Source organism: Convolutriloba macropyga, chromosome 6 (genome assembly GCF_964194025.1).
Source record: "Convolutriloba macropyga chromosome 6, txConMacr16.3, whole genome shotgun sequence".
NCBI lineage: Eukaryota > Metazoa > Xenacoelomorpha > Acoela > Convolutidae > Convolutriloba > Convolutriloba macropyga.
Window position 1 is genome coordinate 22,644,691 of NC_134473.1, and position 15,827 is coordinate 22,660,517.

General features: G+C 36.6%; 1 protein-coding gene across 6 annotated transcripts in view; it reads left to right on the plus strand.

Moving 5' to 3' along the window:
- Positions 1–12,619: 12,619 nt before the first annotated feature.
- Positions 12,620–15,827, plus strand: part of LOC142340869 (uncharacterized) — a 56,330-nt gene continuing 53,122 nt past the window's right edge. For 5 of the 6 annotated variants that reach the window (XM_075391620.1, XM_075391623.1, XM_075391619.1 and 2 more), the window contains exon 1: positions 12,626–12,785. In XM_075391620.1, the coding sequence (XP_075247735.1) occupies positions 12,644–12,785 (142 nt within the window). In that variant the 5' untranslated portion in view covers positions 12,626–12,643. Of the gene's footprint in view, positions 12,786–15,827 lie in introns of all 6 variants that reach the window. The other variant, XM_075391625.1, reaches the window with a different exon arrangement.

Genomic DNA, 15,827 nt, shown 5'->3' on the forward strand with positions numbered 1-15,827 from the left:
ATACCCTCCAGCTGGCCTCGAAGAAAGAAGCATCTAATTGGTTTAACGCGCTTCCGTTATCAAAACATGGTTTCGACCTCACGAAGACTGAGTTTCGTGATAGAATAGTACTTCGCTGCACCTGGGAAGTGGAGAACACGCCAGATTTAGCCTCACCCTTGCCCTTCATTGCGCCAAAGGCGGGCATACGCACATACGACACATCGAAATCAGAGATGAGTTTGCAAACCTGATGGATGACGTTTGCCAGGATGACCAGATAGAGCCAAATGTACAGATGTGAATAATTTGAACCCTCACGCGAAGAGCTGCCCTAAGACCATAAAAGATGCATACAAATATCACGAGAGCATCAAGCGAAAAAATTACGAAGAGCGAATTCGCGAAACGGAACACAGCAGTTTCAACGCATTGGTTTTTGCTTGCTCGGGCGGTGCTGGGCCATCAGCATCGCGCGTTATGAAACAACTCGCAACCAGAATTAGCAAAAAACGCGGAGAGCCGTACGCCTACACTATAAGCTACATCCGAACAAAAATCAGCTTCGCACTTCTGAGGAGCTTTTTTCTCTGCTTGAGGGGATGTCGCGCTCTCAATCCTCGTGTTCTCAGTGAAACTGCTATTAGTGCTGTCGTGGAGGAGGTAAGGCTGCACTGAGTGTATGGCTGCTTAACTTTATTCCTTTGCTCATTCCTTGATATCCTATTTTTATTTTAATCCTTCCTTACCATTTCCTTATGTGTGCTATATATATATATATATATATATATATATATATATAAATATATATATATATATATATATATATATTGGTGCTTTCTTCCTCTCCTCTTGTTAGTTATTTTTGTGACTGGGCAGTCTTTACACTGTCTGGAAGGGAACAGCTTGGAGTGCAGCATCCGGCTAAATGCTACTCATCACCTCTTATGTTCCTACCTACATCCATCGTTGCCGGATGGTGTACACGGTCCTTTTTATATTTTTCTTAAACAAAGAAAAGCTCAGCTTACAGCTTCGCAGCTATAATAATTATTTAATAATATAGCACGTGCGTCTGGGGATGCAAATATGCGCATGATAAGCGGGGGAGGCACAAAAGGAAAAGATTTATGAGTCTTTAGAGTTGTAACAGTGAAACTGGTAAATATAATCAAAGAACCATTTATACAATTAATGGAAAAGTATATTGAATTACTTGGTTGATTGAAGACAAAAATAAAGTATACATGTTTGGATTGATAAAAATATATTTTCTCGGCGTTGTTTTGAATCTGTTCAAACGCCACATGTTCTTTTGAATCTGTTTAAAATAAAAGACACACTTCTATAAATTGGTAAGGCCTGTGCAGCTCAAGGATCAACTGAAAACTTGTTCTGTAAATGTTCCATGTTAATCTTGCTAAAAGGACCTAGAAAATAAAAATTGCCCCTACCCTTAATTTTTTAAAACTTGCCTTAGCACCAATATAAGACCAGATTTTTTTTTAAATTCGTGTTCCAAAAACAGATGTTTTTTTGGACTAAGCGGTGCATAGTTTGCAACTAAAATTGCTAATGTCGGAAGTTTCCACAGCAGTTGACACTCAAAATAAATGCGACCAAAAGCAAGCTGCTAGTCGAAAATTTCTTAAAAATTTCGATAACTAACTATTGCCCTCCGCAATTTTTGTTTAGCGCAACCGAGTTCGCAACCATGTTGTTAGTTTTGAACAATGACAGCAGGGAAAAGATGCCAAATTGTCGGAAAGGCAAGATAAGCCGCTAAGATCATCTAATACAAAGACTGTAGTGGTTCTAGATAGTATCAATTTGCCGGGTTTTGCCAGAGACTTGATCGCTTTTGGTCCAGAGCATCCAATTAGTGCCAAATTTGAAGAGTTGCATTTCTTGGCGGACATGGACAATTTGATGAAGAATCTGCGTGAGAACATGTACCAGGTGAAAAAGTGTTTGAAGTTGATTGGGCAGCAAAGTGGTACTTAAAAAACATCCGAGAAACGCTTAAGATAGAGCATTAGAGAAAGTTCAAATATATCTGTGTGACAACGCCGTGATTGCAGTTCGTTTTGATAAAGGTAATGGTTTTTGTGTTATGGAAAATTGCACCTACGCAGAAAACTGGCAAATGTAATAGATTGCGAACAGTTTTGATAACATGAGAAGAGTTGAAATAAAGTCGCAAAGAAAAATGAAAAAGATCCAAACAAAGAACTGTTGGATATGATAAAAAACAAAGATAACAGTTAGGGTTAACGAATCAATAAGGTACACTGGAGTATGGATTAGCTAAAGTACACGAAAAGGATACCCCTCTGAGACCTGTTCTCTCGATCCTGTGAAGTTATTACCATAACCATAAAAGTTTCTAACAACATTTTTCCAAAAGATTGAAGGAGCGAACAAAGAAACTAACACAACTGACGCACGGAAGACCCTGGAGGAAATAAAATTTGAAAAAGATGAACAAATCCGATCATCAGATGTAAAAAGTTCATACACCATCTTTCCCGTAAAGGAAGCCCTGCTAACATTGCTGTGCGATCGTTTTATGCTAGGGAAGATAAACCAGACATACCTAGAACAACAATGAAACGTCAGCTTGAATTAGCCGTCACAAACGTCCATTTCAAATGCAAAAATACTGTCAGAAAGACGGGCCTGCAGTAAGTGCGTCCTTGGCAGTAATTTTTGCTAACCTTAAGATGGAATCGTGGGAGCCAAAATTGAAATTACAGACCCCTAAATGTAAAACGAACGCACAATTGAGCGCCGGTCATAATTGAGAATACTGTGTAGCAGCACGTTCCAGGGTTGTTGGATGAAAACTCCAATAGATGGTTCCAAGGAAAGTGTCAGCGAATCAGTAACACAGAATACGATAGCATGGAAAACCAATTCTGGTGGGGCTCATTCTGCTTCTAAAATGATATCACTGACATTAACCATTCGTTAGAAACAACAGTTCTTCTAATATATGTCGATGACATTGTGAAAACAGTTACAGTTGACACCAAAGAGCTGTCAGATGCTGTCAAAAACCTCCATCCAAATCTTCACTTTACTTTAGAAACAAGGATGACAAATTTAGCTTGCCATTTCTGGACATGTCAATTAACGTACAAACGGAGGGTACAGTTTTTTGTACATTGTATTGAAAACAATCGAACAATTCCGAACTATCGTAGCTGTGCACCCTTTCAACATAAGAAAACTGTAATACAGGGTACAGTACACCGCCTGTTCCGAGGCACTAGCAATTGGGAAGCATTCCATGAAGCATTGACAAAAAGTATTAACCAGCTGCGAATAAAAGAACAATAAGAAAAGGATATAAAGCTAGCTTAGCCGTAAAAAACAGAAAAATACTGACAAAAAACAATTTGTATTACATTACAGAGGCAACATTTCTAATGAATATGTAAATAAGCTAAGCAAAATTCATCCTGTACAGACAGTTTTCACCACTCGGGAAACTTAGGAGCTGTTTAACTAGCCTTATGTCTAGGTTTGATAAGGAACTCAAATCCCACTTGGTTTATGAACTCACTTATAATGAATGCAAGTCCATCTATTTAGGGCAGACATGCCGACTTATTACCACAAGGCTTGCAGAGCATGCCAAGGCGGACTGAACAATGGGAATACATGCAATTGAGTGCAACCGTGATAAAACAGCTTTCCAGTGGAGATACCGGATCAGTGCGGCAACCAATCTAAGTTAATGACACTAGATGCGCTTGATATAAAAACATTGGAACCGGCTATCAACGCGCGCAGCGAATACCGAACACGAGAATGGACACTGAAAGCTGTTTGGAGATGAATCTCCAACTTGAAAGAAGGACCCGTTACAAAACAAAGCTTTCAATTTTACAATTTAACAGAACAAAGTAAGGTTAGGGTAAACTGTGTACGGGTTTTTAAATAAAAAAAATGTCGATATGCATCTTCTACATCAAATCGAAATCATATATATATATACTCAGATATAAAATTGTAACACGATTGTAGATATAAAAAAATTCGTTTTCAATTTCCTCGAATGAGTGGATTTTAGCAATTTGCGTTTTTTTTCTGGCTTTCATTTTACCGATTTGCATTTTTAAAAATCCTGGCGTTGAACTCAGAGTTCAAAAACGTTTGTCAGAAAGGCTTTGATTGAGATTCTTTTTGAATCTTAAAAACTTATTGTTCTTAATTATATCAAGCATAAATTATTTGACGTTTCAGTTTGTTTTGCTTCTATTGCAGACGAAATTCCATTTTATTAATGCTACAAGATTGCATTTTTACATTTTTCGAAAAATTCTTTGTTTATTTTTATTAATGGTGAGTAAACAAAAATGTCTCGCATCGACTCTTTAAGACAGCAGAAACTGGTAAAACAACTTTTCGAATTTTTAGATCTATGCAATAAACGCTCTTTTTCCTATGAAAACAATTTTTATTTTCCAAATCATTTGTTTTTCTATAGTTGCGGTTAATGTTTTTTGCAACCCCACCAAAAGTTAAGCTGAATAACGTAGGTGACTTATTACATATTAGATTGTGTCGTGGTTGATAACACGGGTCAAAGAATTAAATAAGTTGAATTTTAAATTAAATTTTGAACTGAAAATATACAAAAATTAGCTTGTATTTATAGTGGTTATCTATGCGAAATTATACAGAGAAAATTTAGATTAGCTAAAAATATTTAACTTGATTGGCATGTGAAAAGATCTTAACTCCGAATCCCGGAGGTGACTTTCTAATTTCATCAACATTTCATGAGAATCATATATGGCTTGGGTACAATCGAGTTCATTAGTTGGAGGTCGGTGGATGTTAAAATCAGGTTTCTGTTGGTGGGAGAATTTACTTCTGACATATGATTGATAGGTCAATAAGATAATGATAGCGCTAAAACAAAATTAGAATTGAGTTTAGTTTTGTAGCCATTACTTATCGACACAGCAATAAAGTTCGTCAGGTAAGTTCTTCTTTCGTTCTTTGAAACTTTAATAAAACTTCTAAGTTTCTTGATGTTTCATTGAAACCATCACTTCCTCCCTCCTTTTTTAAGCAAGTTTGTGGGTATAGGTTCTCCAAATCTGTCAGGTTGTTTTCTGCTCCTGGTTGATGTTCGTGAAGGCTCTGAGGTTTCGGGTTGTTGGTGCTCTGCAGATGATGTGGCTGCAGAAGCTTCATCTTGATGTGAAGGTCCCACATCTGTGTTCTGAGGTTGTAGTTCTGATTGAGATATGGTCTCCTCCACTGCTGGTTCAGTTTTCACATTGTCCTCGTCTAGTCTCGCAATTTGGTTGTCGCTCACTAGAATAGTCCGTGCTGAGTTTTCAGGCTGTATGAAAGATGTGTTCAAGCCCTTCCTGATGATGAAGGTAGCAGGAACTGTCTTTGTGTTTTCGTTGGCCTTGAATAGAATGGGTTCGCACAAGTCGAAATCTGCTATTGCGGGTAGTCTCACTCTGCGTCCCAACAAGAGTTCAACTGGAGTTTTGCTCCTCGTCTTTGAAGTGTTGCGATGTGTCATCAGTGCCCTTTGCAGGAATGCTCCAAATGACACATTAAGGTTGGGACTCCACGCTTGAAGTGCCCGCTTCACTGTCTGAACTGCTCTTTCAGCTAGTCCATTAGCTCTTGGATGATAGAGGGGTGATTCTATTTTCTTAATTCCCTGTGATTCACACCACTGTTTAAGGTCACCACTTACAAATTCAAGACCATTATCAGAAACTAAAGTTTTTGGTATTCCGAATCTTGCAAAGATTTGACTAAGATATATTTTAATTGTTTCTGATGTTCTATTTCCCGCGGGGAAGGCTTCTATCCAACCAGAACCCGCGTCAACAATTACTAATATTTTGCCTTGGTCCTTAACATAACCCCAGTCTATGTGGAGCCGTTCCCAAACGTCGGCTTCTGGCCACGTAGAGACTGTTTTTCCCAGGCAAGGCCTGTTCAATTGACAACTCTTACATTTAATAACAAAGTGTTGAACGTCTTGGGTAATGCCAGGCCACCAAGCTATCATTCTGACTGATGCCTCAGTTGCATTCTTTCCGTGATGTCTTTCTTGCGCTTTTGCCAAAACCAAGTGTCGTAGTTTGGGTGGAATGAAAGGAACAACACCTCTGAAGATGATTCCATTATATAAAGTAAGTGCATCTTTCTCATCTTTCTTTTGTTCGAATCCTTTTTCCGCTTCTGAACATTGTTTCCAATTGCCGCTTTTGATTCGTTTGATTATGTCCTGGAAGAGTCTGTTTGTTCCAAGTTCAGTTTTCATTTCTGCTCGGGTCACCAAATCACTCTGAGCGAAGTAGATGTTAATGATTGCGAAGCACACTCGATCGTTGTCGGATTCGTCTTCGTCAAAATCCATTCTGCTCAAAGCATCTGCATGGGGTATCTGCTCCCCTGGTGTGTACTTCAACTCATAGTCGAAGCCCATTAGAGCTATTGCCCATCTTGTGATTCTCGCTGATGCTGTCTTCGGGATCTCCTCGTCTGGTGCAAAGAGATGTTTGAGTGGTTTGTGGTCAGTCTGTAGGGTAAATCGTCTTCCAAGAAGGAATTGCTTCAATCTTGTGACCACAAAGACAATTGCCAGTGCTTCCCGCTCTATGTTCAAGTAGTTTTGCTCCGCTGGAGTCAATTTTCTCGATACATATATAACTGGATGTCCTTCTTGCGAAAGAACCCCGCCAATGGCTTTTTCAGAGGCGTCAGTAGTAACTGTTGCTTCTTGTTGTAGACTATACGGCTGTACTAGTGGGTTCGCACATAGTTCATTTTTTATGTCTTCAAAGGCTTTTTGTTGCATTTTGCCCCATGAGAAATCGCTATTTCTCATGTTATTTAAGGGTAGCATTTTTGTTGCAAAATCAGGAATCATTCTTCCGTAAAAATTAGCTAGCCCAACAAACGATTCGAGTTGTTTATTGTTAGTTGGTGCTTTTGCATTTTTTTTTCAACATGTTTGGGATCTGGTGCTATTCCCTCCTTTGAATTGGAGTATCCCTAAAAGCTAACGCTATCGACTGGTTTTGAGTTAGATTTTTTCTCATTAATAGTAAAATTTTTCTCACGTAGTCGACTCTTGACTGCAAGCATTCTCTTGTCGAACTGCTCCTTGGTGGTTCCATACACCAACACATCGTCTTGAAAGATCACAACACCTTTGATTCTTTTGAGTGTTGATTCTATACAATTCTGGAAGATTGAAGAAGAGTTTTTCAATCCCTGAGGTAGTCGGCACATCTTGAACAGTCCCTGAGATGTGTTGATTGTGCATATATCTTTTGCTTCTTTGTCAAGTTCAATTTGATAGTAGGCATCTGAGAGGTCAATTTTGCCAAAATATGAGGCCCCATGTAGGTTATGGAAGATCATCTCCATGTCTGGTATTGGGTAGTCCTCATCCATGACCTTGCCATTGATGTGCACTTTCAAGTCCACGCAAAGTCTCAGTTCTCCACTCTTCTTTCTCTGCCACACCACTGGAGATGCATTAGTGACTCCTCCTGGCTGTACCAGTTCAAGGATGCCTTGTCTGACCATTTGTTCCAGCTTCTCTGTGACCTTGTCTTGAAGAGGTAGAGGTATTTTTCTGGCTTTGCAGAACATTGGCTGTGTTCCTGGTATCAAGTTCACATGAGCTTTGTAATCCTTCACAGCAGGTAGGTGCTCGGCTGTGATGTTGTTCACGCCGTGCTTGGATAGAAGGTCTCTACCAAGTAGTCCAAATTCTTTATCAGACTGCAACACTGCAAGTTGTTTTTGAGTGAGCCTGCTTCCGTTCCACTCAACGTCACAAGTAAGTGATCCCAGAAGCCTTAATTGATGACCATCGTAAGCTTCGAGATGTCTTATCTTACCATCCAACTGAGGTTTACCAAGCTCAGTCCATATTTTTGATGATATCACTGTGCTATCTGCACCTGTGTCTACCTGCATTTTTACTTTGCAGTTATTTATTGAGATGTAATCCCATGTCACAGACATGCTAAAGATTTGTTCTTTAGTATAAAACATTCCCATCTCCGATGCTGGAGATGCTTGCTCTGAAGAAACATTTTCTTCTTCGCAAAAATTATTCTGTTTATTGTACTTACCTGAATTTGGTTGGGGTTTGCTTCTACACATTTTTGAGAAGTGTCCCACCTTTTCACAGGTGTTGCATTTCTTACTTAGCGCTGGACAAGGTCTACTAGAGTTTGGCTTACCCCCACACCTAGTGCACATGTTGTTGCTTTTATTAGTCGTAATTTTTTCATTTGGTTTTCGAAAAGTCTTTTTGAAGTTGAACCCAACTTCTTCTTTCACTGTAAAGGGCTTATTACCTGATGAAGAACTTGCAAAAGCCATTGCTTGACTTCTGAACTGTAAGCTCTCGGTCATTTCAGTAACCGATATTGCTGATTTTGCTTTAATACCGTCTAGTAGTCTAAGTTTTGCTTCAGGGTCCCTCAAACCTGAGATAAACTTTATTTTTACCAACTCCTCTTCGGGGTTGGCCGCTGTTTTCAATTTTTCGAAGTCACAATAGCGTGCTTCCTCTCTAAGATGTGCTAGGAAGTCGTCGTCTGACTCCCCTACACCTTGGATTACGGACAGAAATTTAGCCCTTTCTGCCGTTACTACTCTCTCTTTAGGAGAAATATAATTTTGAATCGCCAATCTGATGTCTTTATACGGTGTGTCTATCAAATTCCTAGGACTTATTTAGCTCCTAAGTTCAATAGTTGCATCTTGCCCGCACATACTAAGAAAGAGATTGGTTACCTGTAGGTCCTGTACAGTACCATCGGTGCTGACCTTGTCCTCTTTCTTCTCTGCGCGACATTTCGCCACAAAAGACATAATCCACGCAGTAGCTGATTCTGCATTCTGTAGATCCAAAATTTGTCTGTCTGTAGCTGGTCTGGACACCATTGTCGTTGTCGATAACACGGGTCAAAGACTTCAATAAGTTGAATTTTAAATTAAATTTTGAACTGAAAATATACAAAAATTAGCTTGTATTGATAGTGGTTATCTATGCGAAAATATACAGAGAAAATTCAGATTAGCTAAAAATATTTAACATGATTGGCATGTGAAAAGATCTTAACTCCGAATCCCGGAGGTGACTTTCTATTTTCATCAACATTTCATGAGAATCATATATGGCTTGGGTACAATCGAGTTCATTAGTTGGAGGTCGGTGGATGTTAAAATCAGGTTTCTGTTGGTGGGAGAATTTACTTCTGACATATGATTGATAGGTCAATAAGATAATGATAGCGCTAAAACAAAATTAGAATTGAGTTTAGTTTTGTAGCCATTACTTATCGACACAGCAATAAAGTTCGTCAGGTAAGTTCTTCTTTCGTTCTTTGAAACTTTAATAAAACTTCTAAGTTTCTTGATGTTTCATTGAAACCATCACAGATTGATCGTTTATTACAATTGGCAATGATCGTTAATTACAGTCGGTAATGAACGTTAACAAAACAGTGGAAAAATTGCTCTCACCCCAGAAGAAACATCGGAAAAACAGAAAGGACGAAAGAAGTAACCAAAATATAGAGAAGCATTTGACTTTTCTGCAATACCGCCGAAATCTGGGATTGAAGAAGAAAGAAGCACACAAAAACATTGTGCTGTTATGATTGTTTTTACAACCAGATAACTGAAATCATTCTTGACAGCACTCAAGTCTCCTTTTGATCGGAATTTAATGCCAACGTTGTTTGTGAAACTAAATGTATTGCACAAGAATCCTCCTCGAAAAGACGTGCACACATTTATCCACTAGGAAAAACGAACCATAAAATTTGATTACACCTGTCGGGCAACATTTAAGTGAAAGCTGCGGATCGTTAAAAGCATTCCAGTAAAAATCATTTGAACAGTGCAGCCACAAAAGAAACGTAATGACGATTGTAGCTCAAATCAGGCATCGGACACCCGCGCATAACAGGGAAGACAAGTCTTGGGGGAAAACTGACATCATAATCAATGTTTGACATGCGTCGACTTTTCGAAATTTGTAAATTGGCTAATGGCGTTCACAAGTGAAACGAAAATTAGTAGATGCATTTCAATTCTAAAATTTCCCAAAGTCACCACAGCAGAAAATATCGCAAAAAAGATGTAAGAATAGTGGCGAGTACTTTGAAAGCGATGGAAAAATTCACCTCCAAGAATCACAAATGTTATTTACCTAAATCACCGTTAAATTTACCAAATATCTTTACCGCAAAAATTATTGCCAAAAACATGTAAAGCATTGAGAGCCGTGAAAAATTCACCGCATTAAATTGGAAACCGTACAAAGGTTCACCGCTAAATTACCACAATTTTTCAATGAGATTATGTAAGATTTGAGGTGAAGGCCTTGAATTTCTTAACTTTTCATTTTCATTAAATTTTTTAGCAACCGGCAGACAGATGGAAGACTTTCGTTTTTTAAAAAAAAAATAAAACTGGTGGAAAAAATTATATAATTCACAATAACTATGTATTTGATAACAGCGTCTGCGTCGAACGAGATGATAACTCAATTATTGTGTTGCTTTTTTTCCACTGAAGAACTATTTTGCAATGAAAAAATTGGTTCAACAAAGTGAATAAAAGTAGTATTTCATTTCATTGAAGTCTGAAACAACCGAAATTATTGGTGGTTTTTTTCCTGTATTCCAATGCAAAAAAGTTTGATATGGATTGTCTAGAAAAAAGTCAGTCTTTTAGGAGGTGTGATTGTTCGCTTATAGGCAAATGCTTTTTTTTCAATCGATTCTCAGAGATGTTCAAAAGTAATATTATTCAGAGAACGAGTCTCACTTTTTGTTTGAGTTCTTCATCTAAGAAGCATTTTGACATCTAAAAACATTTTGACTCGCTTAATGCGAATTCTCTAAGTTCATCTCTTAATTGTGCTTTTTCGCTTTTTGGCTAATTTTAATTTAAATATTGTTAACATTTTAAGTGCTTTGTTTTTTATTTTTTTTTTTTATGTTTTGGAAAGAGCATATTTGGCCAGGTTTTCAACTATTACTCTGCTCAATTTTGCTATAGTAATTTTAACTCCGCGAAGCCCGGTATGAAAAAGGAGGAGATGAAAAAAAAATCATACTGGAAAATGTCAAAAAGTTGGTTTTTAAATTGACGATTAGACCATTTCGACGATAAAATATTATCAGTTCTGGAAAAGAAGAGGTCTGTAGCCTGGAATGACGTTAACAATAACCAGATTGTCTAGAAAAAAGTCAGTCTTTTAGGAGGTGTGATTGTTCGCTTATAGGCAAATGCTTTTTTTTCAATCGATTCTCAGAGATGTTCAAAAGTAATATTATTCAGAGAACGAGTCTCACTTTTTGTTTGAGTTCTTCATCTAAGAAGCATTTTGACATCTAAAAACAATTTGACTCGCTTAATGTGAATTCTCTAAGTTCATCTCTTAATTGTGCTTCTTCGCTTTTTGGCTAATTTTAATTTAAATATTGTTAACATTTTAAGTGCTTTGTTTTTTATTTATTTTTTTTTTATGTTTTGGAAAGAGCATATTTGGCCAGGTTTTCAACTATTACTCTGCTCAATTTTGCTATAGTAATTTTAACTCCGCGAAGCCCGGTATGAAAAAGGAGGAGATGAAAAAAAATCATACTGGAAAATGTCAAAAAGTTGGTTTTTAAATTGACGATTAGACCATTTCGACGATAAAATATTATCAGTTCTGGAAAAGAAGAGGTCTGTAGCCTGGAATGACGTTAACAATAACCAGCCTACGTGCTGGATCAGGTATGAAATGTAGAAAAAGAGCAAAAAAGTTCTGGTAAAGAAAATGTATTAAAAATATCGCCCAAAGCTTCTTTAAAGCAAAAAGCGTTTGTTTGGCAGCTGAACGTAATGACGCTAATCTTCAGTTGGCGGAAACACATCGAAAGAAATGTAAGAATTGAGGTGAAAAGGGTTGAAAAAATTTCAACGCAAAGCGTCGGTATCTTTTAGCGATGAAAGCGGTGAAAGCGGTGAATTTTTGTAAGATTTGCGTTGAAATTAGTGTAATTTTTGTAAATTTTGCGATTCTTAGCCGTGAATTGTTTTTCACCGCGTTCGCCAAGTAGTGGTGAATTTTTTCAACAGCTACCAGCCGAAAGCGGTGAAATAAAATTCACCGCTAAGAATCGCAAATCAAGTTTCATCAAGCATTGATTTACCCTAATGTATCTTTTCTGAGTGACACGAGTCTGTTAGATATAAGTCGACCAATAATAAAAGAACAGCTCACCCGAATTAATCAATATATAAATATACCCCCCCCACGCCCCTCCCCCACCCCCTTTGCTCTCAACTTTGCCACCAAAGTCACCTTGGCTCAGAAGAGTTTTGCTGTATTTTCTCGTCAACCTGACTTCTGATTTCGGCAGTGGTTGCTTCATTTTAGTAGTGTTAGCATCCGCTCTCGTAGAAAATCCCACAAAAAAAACAAATTGAAAGAAAATTATACCAGTGAACTAGGCTTGGACTTTTAAACAATCTAATTGAAATCAAATATCAGCTGTCGCAGGCAAATTTGAGCAGTCAACGAATAATAAACAACGCTCGGATCCATCCATTATACAAATAGACAGTAATTACAAAGGATTTAGATGACATGCTTTCTATTTTATTATTGCTTCTTTTCCGTCATGTGGCTATAACATTGTCAGCCGATACAGTCGTCAGTCCCAAAGTGAGTCTGAATTGGACTTCCCAGACTTTTGTTTTTCCTCCTGGAGCCCTTCACACGGATGCAGGTCAGATTGGTGTCTTTGTAAGATTATATCGGAAGTAGATAATGAATCTCGAGAGTGACTTTAACATGAACAGTTAAAAAGTTTTGTGTTGTCACTGAGAACTTTGCACCGCATATCAGAATTTTTGCTGCCATAAAGTCCATTCTTTTATGAGAATTTACAATTAACTCTTCACCAAAAACATCCCGGAAACAGAACAGGAACGTCAGAAGCAGTTTTACACCTCAAGACATATAAGAAAAAGTCTACTTCAAAGTAAATAATATCCTGCATAAAACGTTTAAAAAAATTGCAGTACTTTTCAGAAGTTTAAGACGCCACAGTGGTATTCGTGGTTACAATGTTTTGTTTTCAATTCTTCATGAAATCAAACCAATTTAAACTGACTTTTTCAATAAACAAACAACTGTGATATGCGAATCCTAAGATTTGTACATATCACAAGGTTTTGAAAATCTACCAAGTTATTTTCCTCATCGGATGAGGGCAACTTACAGAAGATGCCAAAACACGGTAACCTATGAGAAACTGTAATTAAAACATATATAGGATTTTTTTTTCATTTGGGGGGTAGTTACTTGATCACGTACTCTTCATTATTATTTTTTATTGCGTTCTCTTATTTCCATGAATTGACATACAAATGAATTCTATATCTTGCATGCAAAACTCGAACTTACATTGTTCATGATGCTTAACCGACAACTTATTCAATTCTCTTAAAAAATTCCTCCCAGAGAACATACACAACACAAAGTATTTAAAATCCAATTCACATTGGCGCCTCACTCACACAAATCCAGCAAGCATTTAAAATTTAAAGCCCTTGAACACACCTTAGCTCAAATTATTTCTACTCAAAAATGAGAAGCCGTTTTTCCATAACTGTAATATTTCATATTTCATTTTTGAATCACTGAATTCTCCTCAGACAACAAATTTTCTCAACAAAGTAGTTGCGTAGATTACTACTTTTACATTCTGACGTGTTAATTGTTAGTTCAGAATCAAATACATACAAAAATTGAGATGTAGTAATTTCAGTTATGGATGAAAAACAAAAAAGAAGCAATTTCAAAAAGATAAAATGGGGAAGACATTGAAATGGTTAGCTCAGTTAGAATCAAGGGCAAAACTCATAAGAGCAACAAAAAAGTTATTTTAAAATATCTTGTCATTGTAGTGATTTTGATGGTAAAGTGTTATATTGCTTTTTTTTAAATTTCGTCTCGATAAATAATTTATTTAAATAAATTACAACGTTTTAATATTGTAGTAGGTAGTGCATATTCAATTTTATTCAATTGTATGTGTAAAATAGTAAAAAAAATCATTCTGCCAAAAACGCAAAATTTTATCAGGCTCTAAACAGAGATTTTAACTGGCTAAATTACATCCGAAAACATTAAAGCTTCCTGTGTCTGAAAGTAGATTGAACGAAAAGGTTCAATGGCCGAAAAATGTATCGGAAAGGGTCAATGACCAAAGAACCTCAGATCTATGAGCAAACCAATGACCAAAATCAACAGTATTCAGCAGAAGACATTCATCAACCGGCAATAGCAGAGATAAGGTTCATTAACAATTGCTGAAATAAAAATTGATTGACTATTAATATGAATCAAATTCGAACAAAAAACTGAAGTCGAACCGCAAAAACAATTTACCATCAGGAGAGAAAGCTATTCGTTACTTTATAATTTTTTCTACTCATGTCATTGCATTTTTCTTTTGCAGTAACTTCTTAGCCTGTTCGATTTTTTGTTTATTTACACTTTGAATTCACTCACTATCTTTTTTTCTTACTTTGTTTTTCTTTCTCATTTCAATTCTAATCTTTTGTTTTCCCTCTTATGTTCTGTTTTTCGTTGTTACTCTTTTCAATCAGACGTTTTCTTTCTGTATTTCTCTATTATGTATTGTCATTTGTGTTTGTTTCTTCCATTTTTTATTTTTCTACCCTGCTGTTTTCTCATCTCGTTTTTTCTTTGCTGTTGGTTTCTGCTTTCTCTTGTTTTTGCACTCCCGTTTCTCTTTTTCATCTCTAATTCTTACATGAGTTCATCTTTTTTGTGTATTTTTAATATTTGTTTAGTTGTAAATCCACTGTTTTGCTTTTTCCTTCCTACGGTTTTTCGCTGTTGCTCTTTCTGTCCCGCTCTCTATCTCTCTCTGTTCTCTCTCTCTCTCTCTCTCTATATATATATATATATATATATATATATATATATATATATAATATATATATATAAATATATATATATATATTTATATATATATCCTCTCTTTCTCTCTCTCTCTCTCTTTTTCTCTCTCTTTTTTTTTCTCTCTCTCTCTCTCTATCTCTATTTCTCTCTGTCTCTCTCTCTCTCTCTCTCTTTCTCTCTCTCTCTCTCTCTCTCTCTCTCTCGCTCTATCTCTCTCCCTCGCTGTCTTTAAATTGTCGGTAATTAAAAATTTTTCTTAAATCCGTTAGCATGGAAAAGAGTTTATATGGTGCTCTAGTTTTTTTTTTAAAAATATATCAGTTAAATAACTGGAGCTTGTACTATAAATTCTGTAATCTTCTCTAAGTGTTGTACACTACTAAAACTTTGACTAAAAAATTGATTATATACTCTTTGTTTCAAAGAATTGTTCCAAAGAGTTGTCGAACTTGGTGAGATATATAGCCAAAAAATAATAAGGTAAAAATATGCCAAAAAATGTCGGCTAGAGGAAGACACATTGTTAGTGTCCAGCTCAACAGCTGATCTAAGATTTTTTCCTCGCAGCTTCAACAACCAAAATAAAAAATGGTGTTAATATTTTGTTCTGGATTGCAATCTGTTCACTCAAATGAACAAACAAAACTCTATGAGCAAAGTTTTTTGAAATCTTCAAAATTAGTTTGCACTTCTAGCCCATTTCTATGTAAAAAACTAAAAGGCTTTTTTTGTCTGCATATTGAACATCTAAGATCTACATCTAATTAATTGGAAATGGTAGATACGACACACCTCATTTTTAATTGTGATCCCTGAAATAATTGCAGTGTCGAAA